The 23,965-nt window shown below is 38.9% G+C and overlaps 1 protein-coding gene across 3 annotated transcripts in view; it reads left to right on the forward strand.

Annotated features, from left to right (window-relative positions):
- The window catches only part of LOC139939360 (uncharacterized), a 64,307-nt gene that overhangs the window by 25,119 nt on the left and 15,223 nt on the right, over positions 1-23,965 (forward strand). For all 3 annotated transcript variants that reach the window (XM_071935171.1, XM_071935172.1, XM_071935173.1), the window contains exons 5-20: positions 1,250-1,366; positions 5,279-5,380; positions 6,150-6,406; positions 7,079-7,336; positions 7,702-8,038; positions 8,732-8,879; positions 9,891-10,093; positions 10,720-10,901; positions 11,178-11,399; positions 11,905-12,103; positions 12,505-12,590; positions 13,207-13,339; positions 14,138-14,255; positions 14,741-14,898; positions 15,507-18,197; positions 18,735-18,913. In XM_071935171.1, coding sequence (XP_071791272.1) covers positions 1,250-1,366; positions 5,279-5,380; positions 6,150-6,406; positions 7,079-7,336; positions 7,702-8,038; positions 8,732-8,879; positions 9,891-10,093; positions 10,720-10,901; positions 11,178-11,399; positions 11,905-12,103; positions 12,505-12,590; positions 13,207-13,339; positions 14,138-14,255; positions 14,741-14,898; positions 15,507-18,197; positions 18,735-18,913 — 5,390 coding nt within the window. The remainder of the gene's footprint in view (positions 1-1,249; positions 1,367-5,278; positions 5,381-6,149; positions 6,407-7,078; positions 7,337-7,701; positions 8,039-8,731; positions 8,880-9,890; positions 10,094-10,719; positions 10,902-11,177; positions 11,400-11,904; positions 12,104-12,504; positions 12,591-13,206; positions 13,340-14,137; positions 14,256-14,740; positions 14,899-15,506; positions 18,198-18,734; positions 18,914-23,965) is intronic.

The raw sequence follows: 23,965 nt of genomic DNA on the forward strand, positions 1-23,965 counted from the left end.
AATGTACATTGTACACCATGTACATACATTGCAAAGTTTGACGCTAATTTATTCCAGTGACTCGCCAGCAGGACCAGTTGGCTTTCTGTTTTACTAGCCCATCAACTCTTTCATTAGTCCACACTTCATATAAAATAGGGAGGCTTTTCAACACTGAACTAGCCAGCTAGATCACTTAGAGAGATTTTTGACAGGTCCTCAGGTGTTGCAACATGCTGGCAGACCAGTGTTACAAGGGACTACCGGTATTCTGCAAACATATCTCACAGGCCTGTATGCTTCGTTTTTGAAAAGGCAAGGGCACCAAGGCATTTTTTCCTTGAAAAAAGTGCACCCTATGAGGAAATTGTAAATTTCTTTTATTGAGCATTTCAAGGGCACCAAGGCAATGACCAAAGACGGGTTACTCGTCATAACTCGAGATTCTCAAGCGTTTCGTAAAATCGGCTGCAGATATCATAATATTGTATTCAGGTGTACATTTATGTGTTTTACTTTCATGGACGGCAGATCTAGACCTTTGTTGTTGATTTGACCTGGCATTGTCTTTGATTTCCTGAATCGGTATCAAATGAATGTGTTGTAATTTAGATGCACACCGTGTGAGTGTCTGGGTTAAGCATGTTCTAGTGATGCGTCATGCGTCTACCAATGTTACAGGGTAACTCAGCACAGCTTGGACCCACAGGGGGTCCGAGTGATTGGCCTAAATTTAACACCTCAAGGTGCAACTGGCTGATGGTTTCTTGTTCTTGGAAAAACTATTTGTAGTTTTGAAAAAACAAACATAGAAGGACATTAGTGCAAGTGGTATGTTAATTGTATACTGATGAGGAATATTTTTTCATTACCGTTGTTAATTGGTAGAAGTAATGTTTAGATCAATCTGTTTCTTTTGGGCAAGAGGAGTATACAAAAACAATTAAAGTGAAGTGAGCTATCACTTGACATTATCATATTATATTATTTTTTTCAACAAAATCCAATAGATTACAGATGATGTAAATAATTAAGAAACAATTGACAAATGTAATAAACATGTATCAGAAGCTACATGTAGATTGAGGAAGAAAATAATTCATTTTACTTAAAACTACAATTATATTCTTCCAGTATATGTTATTTTAAAAATTTTATATTATAATTATCACAATTAACTTATACATGGCTAATATTGTCTTGACTTAAAATATGGGATAAAGGTCGAAGGATTATCTAAGATTATTACTTTGTTTGTTTATCTTCCCAGGTATCCGCCAGCTCCAGTTGATCCTTCTGAAGGTTGCCCTTCTCTTCGGCGTCGAGATCCACACCGGCGTGACCTTTGAGGAACTTCAAGAGCCCCCTGAAGACCAAGATCAAGAACGTAAGTACTTCCTCAATATCAGCGACCCATCAAATAAAAGTCTCCTGACGATGACTAGAGCAAGCTAGTCGAAACGTTGAGACCAATTAAGAACTTACTCCTTGATAGTGAAGTTGATAATGGTCCACTATAAAGTAGTAGTTCCTGCCGATTTTCATCCTTCTGCCCACGTAGTACCGGTAGTTAAGAAGCACCCATCGATTTCACAACAACTAACTTAGGATTAATCTTATGACTTAGGACGAGTCCCAACCCTGCACTGTAGCATGCAGACCTTAAGATTAATCCTAAGTTGGGACGAGTCCTCGTCCTAACTCTTTGTGAAATCGACCCCAGGACAATTCTTTTCAGAACTCCCGAATTCCGAAAAATCTACTCCGCGGTAGTAAAATATAAAGCAAGACAGTTCTCTAAAGAGCATAATCTACCTGGCAAGTAGATTCACACACGGTGTTACCGCAAACCAAATGTATATTTAAAGCACTGTTACTGTTAAAACCCTAAGCAAAAGCATTAAAAAAATAATAGTATAATTTTCTCAGTGCAATTTCATACCCGTAATAATCAAAGGGCTGTTGAGTGAACAATGCGTATAAGTTTGAAAAATTAATCAAAATCCACGTAGGTAAATGTTAAAGAACAGTTTTAAAGAAACTAAAGGTTTCGTTTTGCCAACAATTACTTTGGAGACCACTCTTGATCAATAAACTCCATTTACTAGGAGCTCCAAAATATGGATGAATTAAACTTCACTACTGAAAGGAGTACGCAATTTCCTTATTTTTTTACTGGTGACGCAAACGATGTGAGAGATTGGATTCTTCAGAGAGTGGGACACCCTAAGGTCTTAATAAACTCTCCCCTTCTACTACCATCTGGAAAACCTGTCATAACACCCTCTCCTTCCCTTACTGTGGGTGTCAGAAACATCAGTGATACACCACCTCTCAAGATCTTGATAAATATAAGGTCAAAGGGTCATGTGTGATTGTCTTTAACCATGACAGGGATGACGTCCCTGATTCACACTGTATGAATTATAATAGTAATATGCAGTTCTTATCTACTTTATCTCTATCTACCCCTGATAGGCATCTAAAAGCGCTTAGTTTTTTTTCTGCAAAGTATGTGGAGCTACACGTACATGTTGAAGTTTTAGTTTTAGTTTTGTTAGACTTAACACTGGCATGAAAATATAAACATACAAATCGATACACAAAGAAACAAAGAAGCAAAATAGCTAAAAATACCAAGCCAGTGAGTGGCGAGGAGGAACAGGGGACCAGCACCTCTACAAAGCCGCCCTGCCAAAAAGGATGTCCCCTAATACCCATCCCACAGTTAAAAACCACCCATCCCACTGTTAAAAAAAAGAAGAGAAAAAAAGTATGATCTATATTCCTTTACATACATTGTAGTACCATGTAATGGTTTACAAGGTGCTGTGGCACAATATGCTGCCGATCTGACCAGGAACCCCTTCTATTAATGATAAGTGCGCTGGCTTCTTTTTTGTGCATTACACAATACATGAGAACTACGATTTTACGTCCCATCGGAAGGACGAAGCAATAATGGTTTTAAAGTATCTTGCTTTTACAAAGGAACAAGTGTCAGGACCGGGTCTTGAACCCACACTCTGCTGATCAGAAACACCAGAGTTTCTTATCCGCTCTTATCTGCTCCACCACAGAACGCCATGATTAAAACAGATCACAATATACATCTCGCGATTGCAAGAGCATTATTTCAAACGTCCGTTCGAACTGAAAGATTTACTACCTTCAATCCTTCTTACAGAGGGTCTGTTAACGATCAAACTCAACTGCCCAATCTCTTTAGTCTGGACGGACTTTGGAAATATGCTCTTGCAATCACGATTTGTGATCTGTTTTTAATTGTGAGGGTTTAATGAGGTGGGAACGTTCGTCCCTTTCGGGTTCAACTGGTTTCTAGTGCGGAGAGAGTTTTACCAGCTGCTGTGACCGTGGCAACCACCGTGACTGTTAACAAACTAGCCGTGACCATGGTCACATTTTTTCAGTAGCAATGAAAAATGATTCAGGCAGATTTATGGCTTATATTGGGATTAAAACTGAATTGTACATGAAGTGAGTTCTGAAATGCAAGATATTAATAATAATTTTAATAAATACTACAGGCATGTGGTTGTTTAGGATTTTCCCTGATTTCATTTTTTTTTTTAACCTTGAGTCTTCTTAAAAGAAGTAAATATGTCACCAATAAAAAAAAAAAAAATAGTCCACGTTTCGTCCAAAGACTGTAGTTTTGTATTGTGGTGCACATTGTAAACCTGAATTTTAAACATCTGGGAGGTTCTGAGTCTAGACTGAGGGGAACCCTCAAGTCCACAAGCCACATTTAAGGAATGTCCCCTTTTTTCAAATGTCATCCCTGTACTAACATCAAGTTATAAATGGCATATTAATCCGAAAGTGACATGTTCTTATCTCGCTCTAATAAACTGTTCTTTGATCAACCCAAAATAATAATAATAATAATTATAATAACTAGTTTTTTGTAATAGTGCTTTATCTTCGGCATCTCAAATCATTATTTAATTCTAGACAGGTTTTTGCTGGTTTTGAATTTATGAGACCTGTTTATGTTACACCTTGTAAGGGTTTACTACGTGCTACAGCTACTGCCAGAAACACCTGGGCAAACCCCCTTCTCTTAGCGCCAAGTGTAACTGGGTTATTTTATATATCGGACCAACGGAAGGAAGAATGAAGAATCAATAATGAAGCAAATCAGAACCTTCCCCTACATCTGCCGTGGTCAATACACACAAGTAAACATAAAGCTTAAACACGTATGCGTGCGTACGTTACTGAAATTTGCCACGTAGTGTGAGTTTCGGGTACTATGCTTTTGCATTCAGCATTAATAGTGCCAAAGTGCTATTTCAAGCCTGGTCTTGGCTTGGTGCTCCTTCAAACCTTTCCCACGGACTTGAAGATTTTCCAATTGAAGTGCCCTTTGCAAATTGAAAATGGCCTTGCCCTCTCAAAGATTAATCTCTGTGTCTGTATTTCCTGTAAAACATTGTATGAAACAAAAAGATTGGAAAAACTCATTCCCCATTTATTTATTTTGTGTTCAGTGGTTTCCATGTTCTCTGGGAGAAAAAAAAAACACCTTAACTTGATCAATCCCTCGCACATACCTGTTAAGTCAATACAAATTGGTGTGAATTACTGTATCCGTCATGTGCCGTCAACTTAAATTACAATTGTCATTTTGAAAGTTGTTCTTTTACCAGATGTCATATTAGAAGTGGTTGGTCACGCCACCGAGATTTGAACTTTACACAGTGAGCTAGGGAACTGCTATACTGAAGGAGAATGACTTGAAACTGCGAGAATTGAAAACCAGACACTAACCCAAACTAAAATGTAAATCATATCCTCCAAAAGTTAGCTTTTAGTTCCTTTGTTTGTTGAATGATTGATTTGGCTCTGCATAGGAAATTAAACCTAGCTTGGTGGTAGATAGTTCGTTACATTTTTATTTTATACACCTATCGAAATGTCAAAGTGACTAATCTATTGGCAGGCATATTATTGAAAAAAGTCTGACAAGTCCATAAAAGCCTATGATGTGTACACATAGGTCAGCCCTTGTAATCAATCAAAGCGTCCTGCTATTTCCAATAGGGCCTAATAAAGCCTGGTTCATACTTCCTGCGAATGTGATGCGAATTTGACGCGAACTTGACGTCACAACTCTGTTTAAAAATTATTTTTTTGCAAATTTTTGAGGTCAACATTCGCTTCGCATTCGCATTCGCAGGAAGTATGAACCGGACTTCAATCATGCCTGCCTGTATTGGGATAAGTTAGAATGAGAAATAAATATGGAAATGTTATTATTTATTTTTAACCAAAGGTGTTGGATGGCGAGCCCAGTTGAATCCCAAGGACCATCCCCTCAGTGAATTTGAATTTGATGTTATCATCGGAGCTGATGGGAAGAGAAACACTCTACAAGGTATGATTGGGTATAATGGGTATAAATGGGTACCTGCAAGGATAGAGGTTGATATTGGATGGGAAGAGAGACACTCTACAAGGTATTTAAATGGGTATAAATGGGTACCTGCGAGGGTAAAGGTTGGTATTGAATGGGAAGAAAGACACTCTACAAGGTTTAAATGGGTATAAATGAGTACCTTCAAAGGTAGAGGTTGATATTGCATCGAAAGAGAGACACTCTACAAGGTTTAAATGGCGGATGATATTGGGTGGAAAGAGAAACACCCTACAAGGTATTTAAATGGGTATAAATGGGTACCTGCAAGGGTAGAGGTTGATATTGTTTTAAAAAAAGCCTTTGGAGCACCACGGCAGCCCCGGGCTTTATACTCCCCAGGGAGCTGAGAAAGATAACAGGAATTTTATTGGCCCAATGACAAGGGCACTAATGTAAAGCGCATTGATACAATACATTAATGTAAAATGCGCTATATAAGAATTGGTTATTATTAAGGTAAGCCGTAAGTTCACTTATTGAGATTTGCCAAATATTTTCATTTCTTCGAATGATTCTCTCTGAATTTCTATTTCACTTCTCCTGAAGATGATCAGAGCATACTGAGTGAAACATTGAGTTGTCAACCACCAGTTCTTTTCAGAACCAACGCCACTCAAAAGAGATATTCACCTGATTGTACTCCGGCCCACCATGCAAAGTTTCAAGGGGATAATTATACAAACCTCACCTATTTTCACTTCTTGGTACTTTCCAATCTTCATTCCAGGATTCAAACGCAAAGAATTCCGCGGCAAACTCGCCATCGCCATCACGGCCAACTTCATCAATCGTCACAGCAACGAGGAAGCGCGCGTGGAGGAGATCAGCGGAGTGGCGTTCATCTTTAATCAAAAGTTCTTCCAGGATCTAAAGGCTGCCTCCGGTATCGACCTAGAGAATATAGTCTACTACAGAGACGACACTCACTACTTTGTCATGACGGCAAAGAAGAAGAGTCTGATCAAGAAGGGAGTTATTCTAGAGGTGAGGGTCTTGGGATTCTGCTTAGCAACATTTATGCAAAGCAAAAAATGGGTTGGACACCAGTCACAACAGTGTAAAAGTTAAGGACTTTTGGCTGGTAACCAGTTTCTGCTAAGAAATTTTTTTTGAGCTAACAGGCTTTATAAATTTGGGCCCTTCTATCAATCAAAATCAATTTATAAAGCGCCTAAGTTGCACGTTTGTTTGCTTGAAGGGACCGGTTGCCTTGGATTGGATTGGACGCTTTGGGGGTATAACAAGCGTTTGTTATGAAATGAATATGCTTGGAAAGATGTTTTAAATGTACAATATGCATGTAATAATCCACACAGATATCCCTCAAAATTGTGTGGTTTTCCTTTTACTTTGTGAACTTACACAATCCATCTTTTTGTCAGACAAAGTTTTTGAAAGAATTGCTAACCGCCTTAGTTCACAAAGTAAAAGGAGAACCACACAAACCAAACAATTTTGAGGGATATGTGTTTGAATCATGATATGATACTTCTATATAACATCTTTCCAACCATATTTAGTTCATAACAAATGCTTTTATAGCTCAAAGGAGAAAAACCAATGACAACAACAACAGCAGAAAATGAACCCCCACAAAAATGCGAGTGGTTTTGTTATTCATGATTTAATACTTTACATTGATTTTTGTGTGTTTAGGATCGAGCAGACACAATACAGCTCCTCTCCCGTGACAACTACAGTCACGAGAAGTTGCAAGCATACGCCCGGGAGGCGGCCAACTTCTCCACCAACAAACAGCTGCCTAGGCTGGACTTTGCTCTGAACCACTACGGCCAGCCAGACGTTGCCATGTTTGATTTCACATCAATCTTTCAGGCTGAACATGCAGCCAGAGTGAAGGAGCGAAAGGGACATCGGCTGCTGATGGCGCTGGTTGGTGACAGTCTACTCGAGGTGAGCCTAAAGAAAATTTATTTTGTATTGCAGGGGCCCAATTTCAAAGAGCTCCTCAAAGGCGCTGGACACGTTTGGTAATGACCCAAAATATATATTAGCATAAAACGTACTTGGTAATGATCAACGAAGAGCTGTTGATAGTTTAAAAAACATTGTGAGAAACGACTCCCTCTGAAGTAACATGTTTTTGAGAAAGAGGTAATTTCTCTCTAAAATATTTGAATCTGAGAAAGACTTTAGACCTGAAGCCTTTCTCAGGCATCTGAAAAACACACAAATTTGTGCAACATGGGTGTTTTTCCTTTCATTATTTTCTTGCGACTTCAATTACCATATCCTTGATCTGTGTGTTCCCCAACCAGCCTTTCTGGCCGACGGGCTCCGGCTGCGCCCGTGGTTTTCTCGGTGCCTTTGACACCGCTTGGATGATACGAAACTGGTCGTCCAATCAGCTCTCCCCACCAGAGATCATCGCCGAGCGTGAGAGCATCTACCGTCTCCTCGCGCAGACGACCCCTGAGAACCTCGGCAAGATCTACGAGCAGTACAGTATTCATCCGCCGACGAGGTACCCTCATATAAACCTCAAGGCGGCACAGCCTCATGAGGTACTACACCTCTATGATACGGATGATGAAGATCTCAAGAGGAAGTGGGAGAAGGTGGTACAGATACAGAGGCAGACGCTCGTCAGAAGTGGTAAGAGGAAACCCCCTCCAAACCCCCCAAAAAAAAGAAAAAAAAAGAAAAGAAAAAGGATTATTATGTTGTTGTACCTCTAAACATATGTGTGTAAACCACTGTAATTTCCAAAGTCCTGTGAAAAAAATCCACAGGCATATTACTCCAGCATTCTTCCTTAAACTGGTTTGCTGGCCAAATGCTAGTTAAAATACATGAGGACCAGTCAAAATAAACTCCAAGTATTCTAGCTGACCATGGAATAGTGAAAAAGCTGATGGACAAGTGAGATGAAAAGCTAACTGGTCCTGCTGACCAGTCATTAAAAACGTTTGGTTGTGCTACATTTGGACCCAAAATGGCGTCAAGCAACCACATGGCCAAAGAAAACTGGTCCCTCTACATGTATGTCCCAACTTCTTGAATACACAGCTCTGAGCAAGACCATTCTGGACACACCAGGGCAAACCCCTTCCCTTAACGATTGTCACACTGAGTTCTTTTACATATACAGTACACAGCAAACAGGACCTAGGCTTTGAGTCTGGTATGCTTGACCGCTTGGCCAGGACACTGCAATCTATCCCCTCCCCAAAAACCCTAAATCGCAACCACTAACCCGATGGCCCCTCAAAACTCAAATGCACTTGATGAAACATTCCTTTCCATGCTAACACCCTCCCATCCATTGCATTTGACCTTTTATTACAGGGTCCATAGTGAGAAGTAGTAAGCTGTTGATGTGGTGTCAACGTGTTACCGACACCTACAAGAATGTCCACATGGATAACATGACCTCGGCATGGCGCACTGGCCTAGCTCTGTGTGCCATCATTCATCGTTATAGACCACACCTTATGTGAGTTACAGCGCCCTCTTGTGGTGACAAACTACTTTGATTACTTTTGTTTTGTAATCAAATATTCCAATCAGTATTTTCTGATTCTTTCTTGAAAAATCTTTCTACAAATGCCTCTTGTGGGAATCTAACCCAAGACCATTGGTTTTCTGCTTTCTCATGAGCTTGCCTCTTGAGGGATGTCAGGCCATCTATAAACTCTTCCTGTCATCATAATGGCACAATGGAAAACAATTTCTGAAAATGAAAAAAGAAAGAGTTAATTCTCAACTCTTTGGGATATTGCTTGTGTTTTTTTTGTTTGATTAGAGGTATTACACAGGATTGGTAGAGCTGACAAAATATTCGTAGACAGTGTTCATATTTTGTGTGATCAACCATAAACATGAAATAACAAACCTGTGAACATTTTGGCTTAAAGACAGTGTACACTATTGGTAATTGTCAAAGACCAGTCTTCTCACTTGGTGTATCTCAACATATGCATAAAATAAAAAACCTGTGAAAATTTGAGCTCAATTGGTCATCGAAGTTGCGAGAAAATGAAGAAAGAAAAAACACCCTTGTTGGACGAATTTGTGTGCTTTCAGATATGAATAAAAGACTTCTAGCTAGAAGTCTTTTATTATTTTAGTGAGAAATTACCTCTTTTTAAAAAACTACACTACTTCAGAGGGAGTCGTTTCCCACAATGTTTTATACTATCAACAGCTCTCCAATGCTCGTTACCGAGTCAGTTTTAAGTTAAGATTTGTTTTGAGTAATTACCAAACGTGTACCTTCCCTTTAATCTGTTGTGTGAGTCAGGAGAACATAGTGTCCATCCTGTGTGCTAATTTGGGAGTAAATTTGGGATTCAAAATGTTCACAAAGGAATTGTCTTACAAAGAGGCGGAAATGGTAGGCACGCATTGTTCGTAGGTGACTTCCACATTGTGCAAGGGGTCTAGAATACCCTTAAAGATTTGCAATTTTGCTGAGATTTATAAAATGTTGTGTTTCCTCCACCAGAGACTATAAATCATTACGAGAGGAGGACATTGTTCAGAATAACCAGCTTGCCTTTGATCTAGCGGAGCGTGAGTTTGGCATCAGTCCAACAATGACGGGGAAAGAGATGAGTGAGCTGGAGTCACCAGATAAACTGACTATGGTCGCTTACATCTCAAGATTCTATGATCTCTTCAAGGATGAGTTGCCTCCACCGCTCAAAGGTAAATAAGATGAGTGGAAGAGGATGGCAGGAGTAGGAAGATGTTTGGTCTTGTGTTGTTGTGGAACAACCCTTGTAGCCCTAATGGTGACTATAGTCAACTGTGTTCTATATCCTGCTTGAGCCCCAGTAGCGTTTTTAGTCGACAAAAACCCCCCACACAAAAACACTCTAGCTTGAGCACAAAGACCATTTGTTATAAAGCTGTAATTTTGACCATGTTCACCTTTCGTACCCAAGCTTACCATCATTGGAAAGAGAAAGATTAGATTCAATGATGGTTAAATATATTAAGGTGTGTTTCGGCTTATAGAACTTGGTAAGTAAATAAGCTTGAATATTTATTGGTCAATCTCAATGTTTTTTGTATTATATAAAAAGCTTTGGGATGTTTTTAAACTTGTGCGAGCAATGTAATTTCTTCTTTTTGGAGAGTATTTAATTTTCTTGTGCCTTCTGTATAATAGAGATTGTAAAATTGACATTTAAACACATGCTTTCTGTTGGGTGAGAATGTGTCCTTCATGCTTGAGTGGTCAAATGTTTTGAGCACCAGCGATTTATGTTATAAGAATTCGGTAATAAGAAGGTAAAACAATTATTTCAATAATGATTTGTTTTTTGTAGTCAATCTGTCTACAATTGAAGAGGCTCCACATATGGCCAAGTCGCCTGTCACCAAAGCATCCTTCCTCTCAAGAATCTCCAACAAGATTCGACACAAGAAGTCTCATCACGGTAACAAGGAGAACGAAGAAGGCTTGAAGAGTCCGGTGACTGCTAAGAGGGCCAAATCAAGGGAGTCTCCGGTAAGTCGCTTTGAGAATCCAGCCATATGTCAGCAAGTGACCTAGTTATGTTGGCGTTCCTGAAGACTATTATTTTTAGAGAAAATAAATCATTTAAAAATACACAGGAATGTACAAAATAATTTGTTTCCAATTGAGTTATTGTATAAAGATGACAAGGTTTCCACTTAAAAGAATCATTACTTTGTATAAAAGCAAACCTTTAAGTTTTTTAAAAGTCTATAAACTGTCAGTTTAAACTGAAAATTCTCCTTTTTGTTCCTGTCTATATTATAGGAAATGGCTTTGAAGAATCTAAGAGCTGCAAATATTGAGGCACGCCTGAAAGAAAGAATTATCGATCGAGCCAATGAGAGAGCGGCTGACAAAGCCTACAACCAATCAGAGCTTCCTACTGGTACAAATCGAGTCAGCGGATTGGCCGAGCAACTAACGGCGCAATTCCGTACTATTGCTGGGTTAACAGTAACCGATGACAACAGACCTGTGAATAGACCGGTAAAACTTTGTTCTTCTTTTTCCATAAATCCATCAAAAACCAGAAACTTTTTAAACAGTTTGGTTTCATCAGTATATCGGGCCAGCCCCCAAGGTTATCAAAAACTAAAGGTAGGAGATGCATGGAGCTATATGACCTTGATCAGGTTTTACTCACAAAAATCTCAAAACTTTCATGTACAGTTTAAAAGTCTCAAATTTTCATTTTCATGAGAGAATTTTACATGTGTATTTTAATAATTGATTTCAAACAGCAATAATTTCTTCTTGGAACGTTCAAGTACTCAACCTTCCGATTGTCAAGTATTACTTTCAAATTGTTCCTCGGCTTTCTCTTGAAGACGAACAGAGTATACTGTTTGAAACGTCAAGACCAAACTGGCTCTTTTCAAAGCCAAGACGCCCTCAAAAGAGAATTATCTCATGGTTGTACCTGCAAGTTTACTATTATTCATAGTTTATTCTTGATTCTCAGAAGTTGTTTTTTCTTTTCTTTTTTCGACAGAAATTGAAAGCTTTTGAACCCGTCAAAACGCAGCACAGTGACACGTGTTTCTTCTGCGGGAAGCGTGTTTATGTAATGGAGAGATTGAGTGCTGAAGGGCTGTTCTTCCATAGAGATTGTTTCCGTTGTCAGCATTGCGAGACCATGCTTCATATAGGCAACTACGCATTCGCTAGAGATATGGAGGGGAAAATTAAAGGTAATGGCCCACTTCGCTCAAAATAATTTAGCTTGAAGTTGAATACTTGTAATAAGAATTTACAAAATTGTATTATGCTCTTTACATAAGAGTGATTAAGAGCTCATAACGTTTTTTAAAACAAACCAAATTGAAAAAGAAGACCAAAGAAATAATACTGGTCACCAGTGGTAATTCATATTGGTCGAAAACAATTTAAGGGTTCAAGAAACCCAAGTCAATGTTCCCTTTTCATGTAGTAACATCAAAGTCGACCAAAATCTTTTCTACAATTTGCAGATTGAATGATTCTAGCTTAATTTCTTGTTTGGGTTTGATCACATTTACATTCACGTGTAGTCCTTGGGATTGTATATTATTACAATAATAATCTTGATGTTTTTTGTTGTTTTTTTGAGCAGGAAAGTTTTACTGCAGAATACACTATCCCTCGTCAATAACTAATAATTTGCAGAGTGCAAACAGAAAACGATCATTGGCACCAGAGGTAACAATCCATTTTTTGTCTTAAATAATTGTTTTTTAAATTGCACAATATCAAATTTTAAATCATTCTAAATTTTTGACTCATGCTTATTGTAACCTCTCTTCACTGTCTATTTGTTAAATATTATGTATTATAACACCCCTTACAAAGATTCTGCCTTTTCGTTGGTTTAGAGCGCGTCACATGATATGTTGACTATTACATGGCGCGCGCAGTACCAAGATGTCTTGTTTACCCACCTCGAGCCCAATCAGTTGTTCATCTGTGTATCTGAAATGCGCTAATACACAGTTCTGTACACAGTAACTCCACCATACAAAACCTATGCAGTTAAATGAATTTGAATGGTTGCTCAACTAGCTGGAAAATGTTCTTGATCTTGCTCACTACTTATTTATTGTTAAATATTTGTTTGTATTTACATGTATTTTGTTTTTTCCCCGTTGGAAATATTTTACTTAATCTGAAACCAAGTTTTCAATTTTAATACAAAACTAATTCAGAAACCCTAGCAATATAACAAAATAACTTGACCAGTGTAACACTTTAAAAAACTGCTTACTATTTTTCATCAATCAATTTTAACAACCAAATAATTTCCTTGACAAAATTCTAGCCGACGACCCCTGCACCAACCGTCATCACGACCATCTCTGAAGAGGATTTGCCCGTAACACCTCCTGTAGGTGATGCATCACTCTTGTCAGAGCCTACTCAGAAACGCTACCGGGCAACCCCAGAACGCATCGGTGAGTGAGCTACCTTGACAAAACCCTGAAAGTCATAAAGCTGTTCACATTTATACTCAAAAATAGGGAAAGATAATCATCCTGGCCTCATCATTTTTTTGAAGCTGCATCTCCCCCCCCCCTTTTGTGGTCTCGACATTTTTTTTGCATATTTTCTTCCTCATGGCACTATTCTTTCAACAACTGATTTAATTAACTCATATTTGAGACTTACAAAGCCTGCTAATTTGTAGTCTGGCTCTTTCCTCCCTGAAAAAAAAAAAAATGATAAAGTAAAAATAGAAAGGCCCTCATCCTCCTCTTGCTTAAAAATCCAAAAGAAAATCAACTGGTGTCATGTTAAATCTATATTAATTTTATTGTTTACCCCAGATGTGGGGCAACAGATCTACTGATCATAGTATGTATTTGCTTTTGTTGACCCTTGCCCATCTCGGGGTATATTGTCTTGTGTTTTGTTTTGTACTGTTATGGCAAATAAAATAATAATAAAAATAATAATTATAATGACTGGGATTCAAACCCAAACTCTGATGACTTGGCCACTTGAGTTCGATGCTCTAAACCACTCCTCGGTCGTAAAGCTGATTCAGTTACCAATTGTACACATGACATTGTAGTTTGGCTGGTAACCTTAATCTAATCGGCATAATTTCGTTGTGCTGAGTTACTTTTTGTGCTTCAGGTTCCAAATTTCATAGAGCTGTTTAAAAGCAGCTATATGAAAAGCTGCAACCTTGTTAATAAAGTAATAGAGAAACTTTGGGAAGATTTTAACGTACTCCGTTATTTTAACAGAGTTGGAGAGTATGAGGGCAAATATAGCTGCTGGTACTGTTGAAGTGACTGAGGAAGAGATAGCCAAATACAACCTTGGTACCTCCTTACAGACCTCTGGGGAAGAGGATGAATATGAGTAAGTACTTAAGATGTGTATTTGTGCACTGTTTATTTCAATAATACCCAATAAGACATTTGCGAGTTAGATTTGAATAAAGTCTGGTGCAATGACTTGCTTAGTTACAAGTTAACACTAAAATTTGATTTCCTCAATCTGTAGGGACAGTTGCTATTTTAAATGGTTCGGGGCAAGCTTTTGTATAGCAGCCTCCAGATGAGCAAACCCTGGTACCATTGTGCCATATACATCTATTCAGAATTGTGTATGGGTGTTCACCATCTCTTACATAACTATGCAAAAGCTTGCTCTGATTCATGTGACATACCAACTGTCTCTACAGTCTGAAGAATTGAAAGTGATAATTTGTGATCAAGCACGTCATTGTAGTAAACAATATTCAAATCTAATATGGAATTGGCTTATTGCTTAAACCAATGGAGGATATACATTCCACACCACGGACACTTTTGTGATATTTCTGTTTGTGTTGCTATTTGTAGGTCGTCAGATAGCGAGATGGAATCATCCGAAGCTAGGACTGCATCCATGAAGGATGCAGCAGTTGATGAGGACGTGCAGGAGGAGGCAAGTGAAGACGAGGAGGAGGAGGAGGAAGATTCAGATGAAGATGAAGAGGATTATGATTCTGATGAATACAGTAAGTCATGAAAAACTAAAAGCTTTTTGGTATATAAGTATATTGTTGTGTCATTGCAAAAATGTGTTGCTTAAAATAGTGCTTAAGGTCAGCCTGAGTTTGAAATCGTATCTCGCTTGAAATATCCCAGATGTACACACAAACAAACAAGTACACGCCAAAATGCAAAGTTTTTTTGTTCGTGATACAGCATTTATGCAAAATCATAATATAACATTCAAATTTGCACATGCAACTATTTTTTTGTTTTCGTTTCCACAGAAATGTAACTTTGCATTGAACTTTTACATTCTACTGAAATTTTATGTACAAAGATACTCTAATAAAAGATAGCCTTGTTTGTCCAATAGATAAAACAAGGAAGGTTGTAGTAGCACTTAAAGACTAACTAGTTGCATTTAGCTTTCGCGACAATAACTACTTCGTCAGATACTTTCGAGTATGTTAATAATTGATATTTTTCATTGGAAATTTAGCGATCCGTTTTCATGACTAACAGGCAAAACATGTCTTGCAAAACTTGCTGAAAAATTACCTCCATAAATATCAAGAAAAGAAATTACAATTCATGACTAACAGTTATTTTGTGTGTCAAATCTATTGTTCAGGTTCTGATTATGAATCTGATTCTGATGATGAGGATGATGAAGATGGTGATGAGGAAGACAGCGATGAAGACAGTGAAGAAGAAGATGAAGAAGCAGAAGAGATGGAAGTTGCCAAGGACGAGCAGCCGCGTTACAATCACATCACCAAGGTGGTCAGTCTGAAGCAACAGTGGCTCAACAACATGAAGGCTCCAGAGATCCCACCATGGAGGCCACCTGAAGAGATCCTGGCTGAGAAGCTCAAAGCTGAGGAAGAGGCGCGGAAGGCGGAGGAAGTGAGGCTAGCTGAGGAGGAGATAAAGAGAAAAGAGGAGGAGCAGAGACAGGCCGAAGAAGAAGCCAGGAGGTTACAGGAAGAGGCGGAAGAAACAAAGAGAGTCGCCGTGCTTGAGAAAAGAAACAGCAAGCTCAAGTTTAATTTGGATGCTCTTGCTCAGCAGTACGCTGACTTTGAAGTGGAGGCTGGGACACCCCTCATACCAAAAGACAACGTAGAGGGCCGGAGCTTCCAAGGGTTGACAGATGATGAGAAGGTTGCAACCATTCTTAATTTGGACCCGGAAGATGGAAGCTCAGGGAGTGAGATAAGTAGCGAGGAGGATAATGAGAGTTACAAGGATGCTGAGGATGATAGGGAAGATGATTACATGTCATCGGAGGATGTATTTGAGATGGATATGGACGAGCCAGCAAATGATGCACCCTCAGGAGTCAAAAAGGATCTTGTCGATGCCGCCGAACATCAAGAATCTGAGAACGACACTGCCGGAGTAGGAACAATTGCCTCTGAAACAAAGGAACTTGAAGAGAGTGAACCATGTTTAGCTGATGAAGTAGCCTTCAAAACACTTCCAGAGAGGACTTGTGAGTCCAGTAAGAAAGACTTGAAAAGCAAAGAGGACATCTTTAATTATGTGGAGGATGAATACAGAGACAGACGGGGGCGTACAGTTTCTGGGGTTTCAGACTCGAGTTTCACGATCTCCACGCCGAGTGGTTCCTTCTCCTCAATATCTGTGTGTTCCGTTACCACGGACAGTTTAAGAAGTCGTGTAGACTCCAACCCCATAGACATGGTGGATTCCTCAAGGATAATCCCTGAAGAGGAAGTTATGGAGTTAGATTTGACCGTAAAGTCAGCCGAAGTTGACCTCGACAAGAGTGACCCAGCTGTTGATGATGGCATTGATCTCACACTGAACTCTGAAGAAATGGCCCCTGATGCGGATTTAGATCTGGAAGAAATTTGGGGGTCAGATCTTGCACTGGGAGCCAGTGAAGTGGTATCCACAGAGACGGAAGCAGCAGTAGATGACATTGACTTGGATCTCTCAGTCACTTCGGGTTACCAGGGAAATGATTTTAAATGCGTACCACCTTTAGAAAAGGACCTTGAATTGTCCGAAGTCGAAGTTTTTATGGAGAAGAACACTAAAGCAGATGAAGTGAAAACACTGCAGTGGGAAAACGTGGAACCAGCCGAGCTTGTTGAGTTGCGCAAACCCAAAAATGCATCCACGCCAGAGGTCACCCCATCACCAGAATCACCTGAGAATGGGGAAGCCGTCAAGACCCCCTCCACAAAAGCCAAAGAGAAACCTAAATATCGTCCAATGTATAATAAACGCGACAGCGGTCCCAGATTAGTCATGTCTCGATCATTCTCAGACTCCTTCGCAGAGATGCCCGTACTAGACAGCATCAAGGTTCAGGATGTGGTAGAAGTAAAGGCACCTGACCAGAATGCAAATACAACCAATGGTGTGGTGTACAGGAATAAAAAGACTCATACCCGTCCAGATTCTCCGACTGAGTATGTCACGCCTCCAGCAGCCTTGAGACCCACTTCAATCAAAATGGACACCTTGTCTATGTCTCAGAGCCGAGAAAGAACTTACTCAGGCGGCACAGCCCGCGATAAGGTCGGTAAAAAGAAAGAAGGAGGCTCCCCGAAGAAATCGCCCAAGCGGCAATTACCAAAGATTCCGTCGAAGGAAAACAGTCAGAGTCAGGTCACATCGGAAAACAAACAAATGGCGAAGAAGTTGCTACGACAGAAAACTTCCGGGAAAGAGTACCTGGGTCTGTCAAGTTCTGGATCCAGCCTCCCGGATGTAACCAGTCCAGGCTCTACCACCAGCGGGAAGCAGCTACTTGGAGATTCAGGTGCCACCTGCATGGTTCAGTCCCCTCTCATCACCACGACAAGCGGCAGCAGTGATCAGTTTTTCACACCGGATAATGCAATGTCATCGGAGTACCTCTCTGTCTCACAGGGGGAAAAATCCCCGCTCAGCGACCACAGCCCGTCACAGTTCACAGAGGGCATTCCGCAGTCAGAGTCCAGGTCTGAAGAGCGCAAATCCCGCCTCAGTAAACTCAAGGGAGACATCCGTCGACGGGATGGGATGCGGAAGACTCAGTCGCCCAAAGCGGAACGCAAGTCGACCAGTAAGAAGAACAAGAAGAAGAAGTCGAACAAAGCAAAGTCTGTGGATGAACCTGTTGATCGATCGGCTAAGTATCGCGTAACGGAGTCATCAGGTGCTCCGTTAGCGTCGATGAAGGACGATGAGATGTCGCTTTCGGCAGAAGGTGAACTGGACACACCTGAAGCTACTTCAAGACCTGGGTCTGTACTTGAAGATCTACCAAAAATGAAATCCACTGCTGCTGAGCTACCAAGATTAAGTTAGTCCCTCTTTGTTTCTCAGTAATGATTGTTTGTTTAAACTATTCTGATTGTGTGATTTTTCCCCTAAAAGGCAGTATATACTTTGGTTATTTTCAAAGACCAGTATTCTCACTTGGTATATCCCAAAATATGAATAAAATAACAAACCTGTGAAAAATTTGGCTGAATTGGTCATCGAAATTGCAAGAAAATATTGAAAGAAAAACACAGTAGGACTTCCGATCTTTCGACTTCTAGCGCGTCCAGTCGCTCCTAAATGTTTCAGATGTCAAATTTTTCATGTACTCAAATCAATGATTTGGTGCGGCGCGACTCTTGAACGCCTCTCTGAATTGGGTGTTACACTAAAACCACTGGCCTGCAGTCCAGTGTAAAATGTGCGCTCTGAAGGGGATTAAGATAAAATAAGTTGAGGTAGTATGTATGTTTAGTCTTTTACTGTAACAGTTTTTTGGGTCATTATTATGATTCATAACTTGATTGCTGTCTTGCAGGAAGACTTAATTATTCTGTTAATCATTTTTCCTTCCTAGTTCGTAAGCTTAGTCTAGATCCCAAACTGTCAGCATCTCTGGACCTGGATAGCTCCTCCACCTCTGAAGAAGCAGATGAGGAGGCCGCTGAGGAACTGATGGCAGCAGCAGCAAGCCCAGGGGGGAAGGGGAAGGGGAAAGCTAAATCCCCCAAGAGGATGTGGGGAAAGAGATTCAAGGTACGTGTTGGTGATTGGTTCGGGCGGCGCTTTAGTCTCAGAGGTGGTGCTCGGGACTCGCAAGGAAAACCCTACATGTGAAAATGGTTGATCGGAAATTGTTGTGTTTTTATCCACAAAAAGGGGGAGTGGTCGGGAGGGGGGGGGGACACAGGTTTATTAATAGTTGTTGATAAAGTTTTAACAAATTGAACCTACGCACACAACATATTTAGAGTCTTTCTCGAAAGCTATTTGACAACACATTGCACATGAACAAGTTCCAGAGTTCTGGATGCTCAATTTAACTTGAGTAACTAGCTGTTAAAATGATGAACAATTTGTCCACCTGCACTCAAACATCACTCATGTCTCACCAAGCGAAACAAAGAATACCGCAACCTGAATTCTGGCCATGTATGTGATCTTTACAGAATTGTGTACCAGACAAATTGTGCACTAGTAAATTGCCAGGAAAGTTATTTTTGTTTCCACCCAGAACAAAACTTACCGCATGTCTAAACTTTAGCACAAGTCAACCTTGTCTAATTCTGGGACGATTTGCAATAAAAGTGCAAGCTATAAATCATTGTTAATAACTTTTCAGTAATAACTTCCGATTAGAATTAGTCCAGCTGCATGCATTATTGTATATGCAAGAATACATTGTACCCCCTCCATCCTCCTCCCCCACAACGAGGAACAAAGCAGAGTGTGATTTTCTTGTGATTAATGACGCGAGGAAATCATCTATTGGACACGTCGTCCATCAAACTCTAAAATTGAATGGGGGGGGGGGAGGTGTCACATGTTTTATATCCAGTTTGTGGGTGATGCGATAGATAAATCATCCATGCCAGGTTTTCCTTGTGAGTTCAAACTATGGTGGATTGCTTGTAATATTTTCAAAGCTGTGGAGCTGCGTTTATCACTGCCAACTTGATAGGTTCTACTCTGGATTCAGTCAAAGTTACAGCATAGTGGCTTTGAAGAATTGGTGATGCTTCTCTGTCATGGAAAACACTTGCTCTTCATTTAAATAAAGAATAACAGGACCTTTTTTTCGTAAAACTGCTCAATGGAACCAAATAAATATTTGCCTCCTTCAAAAATGAAAAGTTGGAGAGGGGCTCCAACGTCGAACTCAATTTTGTGATGCACTCATCTCCAAGTTGTCATTATGAAAGTGGGGACAATTCTCTAATCTTGCAATGGTACAAAATGCCATTGTTCTAACACCCTTCCAGTGAAAATTTTGTCAACATAAAAAAAAATCAAACATTGGAACAGTGATCTGCATTTTTTTCACAGGTTTGAAATGTTGAAACCCAGTTGTTGTTGATATTCACTGACGTCATGTTTCAAATTTCGCTCTGAAAGAGTACTAAGTAAAAATTACACCATATTATCATGCAGTTTAGAAACCACTTTCATGAGGACTCTTTCTATTGGAAAATGAGTGCATCACAAAACTGACCCAGTAACCCACATAATACCAGTTAAATCAAACCTAAAGACACATATTTGGCTGGTAACCTCTTCTGAGCAGAAAGTGCTCAAAGTGTTTTTCTTTTCTTTTCATTCAATACAGAAAAACTCCCCGCATTTCTTAAATTTAGTTAGTTGAGCAGCTTCATGAAAACGGCCCTTGCACTGTTATGGTTGAGTTTTAGTGTGGTAGAAATTCTATAGAAATAGTAATGCTTTAGAATGGGTAGTGCTTAGAGGTAGAACTGTAGGCAGCGATGACACTGTCGTCTTGCTTTGCCTGTTTGTATTGCATCACCGCCCTTGCAGAGCAGTCTTCAACTTCTAAAGATCGTAACTCTTCTTACTACTGTAACTGTAATTTGAAGATTTGGAACTTACATCAAGTCCAAAAGAACAAACTGATACCAAAGTTGAGTTGATCATGATCATTAAGAATTATGAAATCTGTTGGGAAAGGAAAAAAAGGAGAAAAAAAAGAACTTAAAAAAATAAATCAACTTTGAAAAAAGAAAACAAAAATTAAAACAAAATTACATCATTCGACTGTTTGAAACTTAAACGGTCATATTGTTACAATTCAGAATTTATATACAATTGTGGAAATTTTTTATTTACTGATATACATTTTTAACAGAGGAAAAAAAACCTGAAAAACAAAACTTTTCTTCCAGTAATTTATTGAAACCTTCTGTGAAAGGTGTTTTTTGGCAATCTAAGATTACTGTCAAAACAATTTGGTGCAAAATTGTTCCGTTGTGCAATAAAACATTTGTTTATTTTTTATAGAGACTTATACAAAGTATTATATAACTATTTTAAAGAAATATTTATTCGGAAAGTACTTATATTGTTTAAATTTTTATATCAAAATATATATTTTGACAACTATTTTCCTAGAAACCAGACTGTTAAAACTGCAATAGCGCATGTTAGTCTTTTCTATTGTAAAAACTGCCATGGAATCGTGAATCTCACTGTGTCATCTTGCTGTATGCTTTCTCACCTTTTATTTTTGACACCAACCCCTTTCAGAGGTTCAGACAGGTAAACTTTTCATGTAACTTTGAACGTTTGTCAGTGAAGATTAGGGTATGCTAGCAAATTACAAGCCCCCCTCGACGCCCCCCCCCCCCCCCCCATCCGGAAAACCCCCAAAAACAAAACCCCAAACAAATGAAGAAAAAAAAAGGGAGAGAAGGAAACAAATTAAACACAAACAAAAGGAACGAAGGCGAATGTTTCTTTTTGTTTAACTTTTCTTTCCCATACTCAGAAAATGAAAAGGTTGATTCACTCCAAAAAAAACACCCACTTTTTTCTTTTGAAGTTGCTCAAACTGGAACAAACAAATTTGATTTAAATTCTTAGAAGCCAACTTATGGTAATTTCTTCACGAAAAGGCTCAAGTTTTTGCTGGAGAAAAAAAAAAAGAAAGATTTATTGACTGCAACCTTTTAGCTTTTCAGCTGATTTTCTAAATGTTTTAGTTTAACAGCTGTGCCATACAAAACAGTGCAAGGTCTGGTCATATCTAGCACTTTTCTATTTTTTGACAAAGTGCTGTTGCATGCCCAATGGATGCATATATGTAAGCTGATGAGAAATTTCAGACTTTTATCTGAATTCAGACTTTGTAAAGTCTGCATGGTCAACCGAAAATGCTGCACTTAAAAAAAAATTAATAAATCTACTTCTCTAGCACTGAGGGTACTGTTCCCAGAAGCTCCTTAGAATCAAGAAGTGAGCACAACGTGGAAATGACATCATTTCAATTATACTTCCTAAGATCTGAATCCCAGTTTCAGACTTTTTGTTATCAGCAGTGACTCTCATCTCTGTTCACTTTACACTTTGTTGTCATAATTCTTGGGCACGTAGCGGTGAAGCTACAATTAAATCCAGTCTCATTTTGACCAGAGAATTGTCGTTGGGAAAAACTTGTCGAGAAACGTTGTGTAGGATTGTGGTTGTAATTTGTTAGCAGATCTTAATGAGTGGTCATGTGTTTCATGAAGCCAGTCTTTTGATGCAAGTGTATTTAGTTTGTCTTTTTGGACTCCACATTAACAAATCTCTTATCGCGAATGAAAAGAATAATCTACTAATCTTCTGCATGAAGGGTTCGCAGTCGGGCCCAGTTACATGGCTCTTTTTTACCCTAAGAAAACAATTTGTTTTGGCGGTAAGCAGAGCCATGAAATTTGTCCCAGATAAGAGAGGCTTTTTTATTGTGAATAAGCAGATCATTTTAAAAAAGAAACAAGAGCTGTGTATAAAACTAAAAAAAGATTAGATGTCAGAAATATTCATTGTAAATATATACCTGCAGAAAACTTCAGAAATTAAGGATTTTTAAAAACAAGTGGGAAACTGTCACCTAATATAGACAAAATTTAAAGAGAATCAAAAGTAAAGCCCTTTCTGTTCAAATAAGTTATTCCTTTACATTTTAGTTAATTGTTGTTTTGTGAGAGAATATTTTTTTTAATTTAACAAACGCGATTTCTAAGTTTGAAGTGTTGCAATTGACAAAGTTTTTCAATCTTTGCTGGTCATTTTTATTCCCCACTTTCAATTCATTGTGCACATTGTTTTGAGTCTCGCATCAAAAAAGTATTGTGTCAATTTAAAATTTCCAAAAGCTTTGTCAAAACAGAATCAAAAATGTTTTTTTTTTTTTCATTTCTATTTACTGTATTTTTATTTAAAAAATACTGCAAATCCTGTTTAAAATGCCTCGACACGCACTTGTCATTGAAGTAGTTTGTGAAATATTGTTTTGTGTTTAACCCATTTTGCTGTGCACACACGTATCATTGGAATTTCTTCATTATGTGATGCAGTTTAAGCAGGTATGTGTATGTGCATGAGAAAGAAATGCTAAGTTATTTCCTGCCTTTCTGTTCTATTGGAGAGTTGTTTTCTCTTCAATTTAAAACTTTCCAAAGCAGCCACATGGAGCATCTTGCCATGAATCTTCAAAAGACGTCAGCGTTGACCGTAGTGAGATTTCCTATCTGCAATTCAAGACAAATTCTCAAATAAAATGTGTTGCAATTCTTTTGGGAAAAGGTTGCATTGAAACAGCAATTTATATCTACTATAAAGCCAGAAAGAATTTGTTTATCTTACTGACTTAAAGGAACACGTTGCCTTGGATCGGACGAGTTGGTCTATAAAAAGCGTTTGAACTCGTTTATTATGAAATGCATATGGTTAGAAAGATGTTTTAAAAGTAGAATATAATGTTCGACACGAGTATCACTCAAAATTGCACGGTTTTCATTTTAGGTAGCGAACTTACACGGTCAGCCATTAATGGGAGTCAAAAAATTTGACTCCCATAAATGCCGACCGTGTTAGTGGACGAGGTAAAAAGAAAACCGTGCAATTTCAATGCATATTTTAAGTACATCATTGTATTATACTTTTAAAACATCTTTCTAACCAGATGCATTTGATAACAAACGATCACAAAACGCTTTTCAAAGACCAACTCGACCGATCCAAGGCAACGTGTTAAGAATGTGAAGAAAGGAACGGTGTTGCTGGAGTGGATTTAGTCTGGTTTCAGCTTTTTTT

The sequence above is a fragment of the Asterias amurensis genome, chromosome 7 (genome assembly GCF_032118995.1).
Source record: "Asterias amurensis chromosome 7, ASM3211899v1".
Taxonomy (NCBI): Eukaryota; Metazoa; Echinodermata; class Asteroidea; order Forcipulatida; family Asteriidae; genus Asterias; species Asterias amurensis.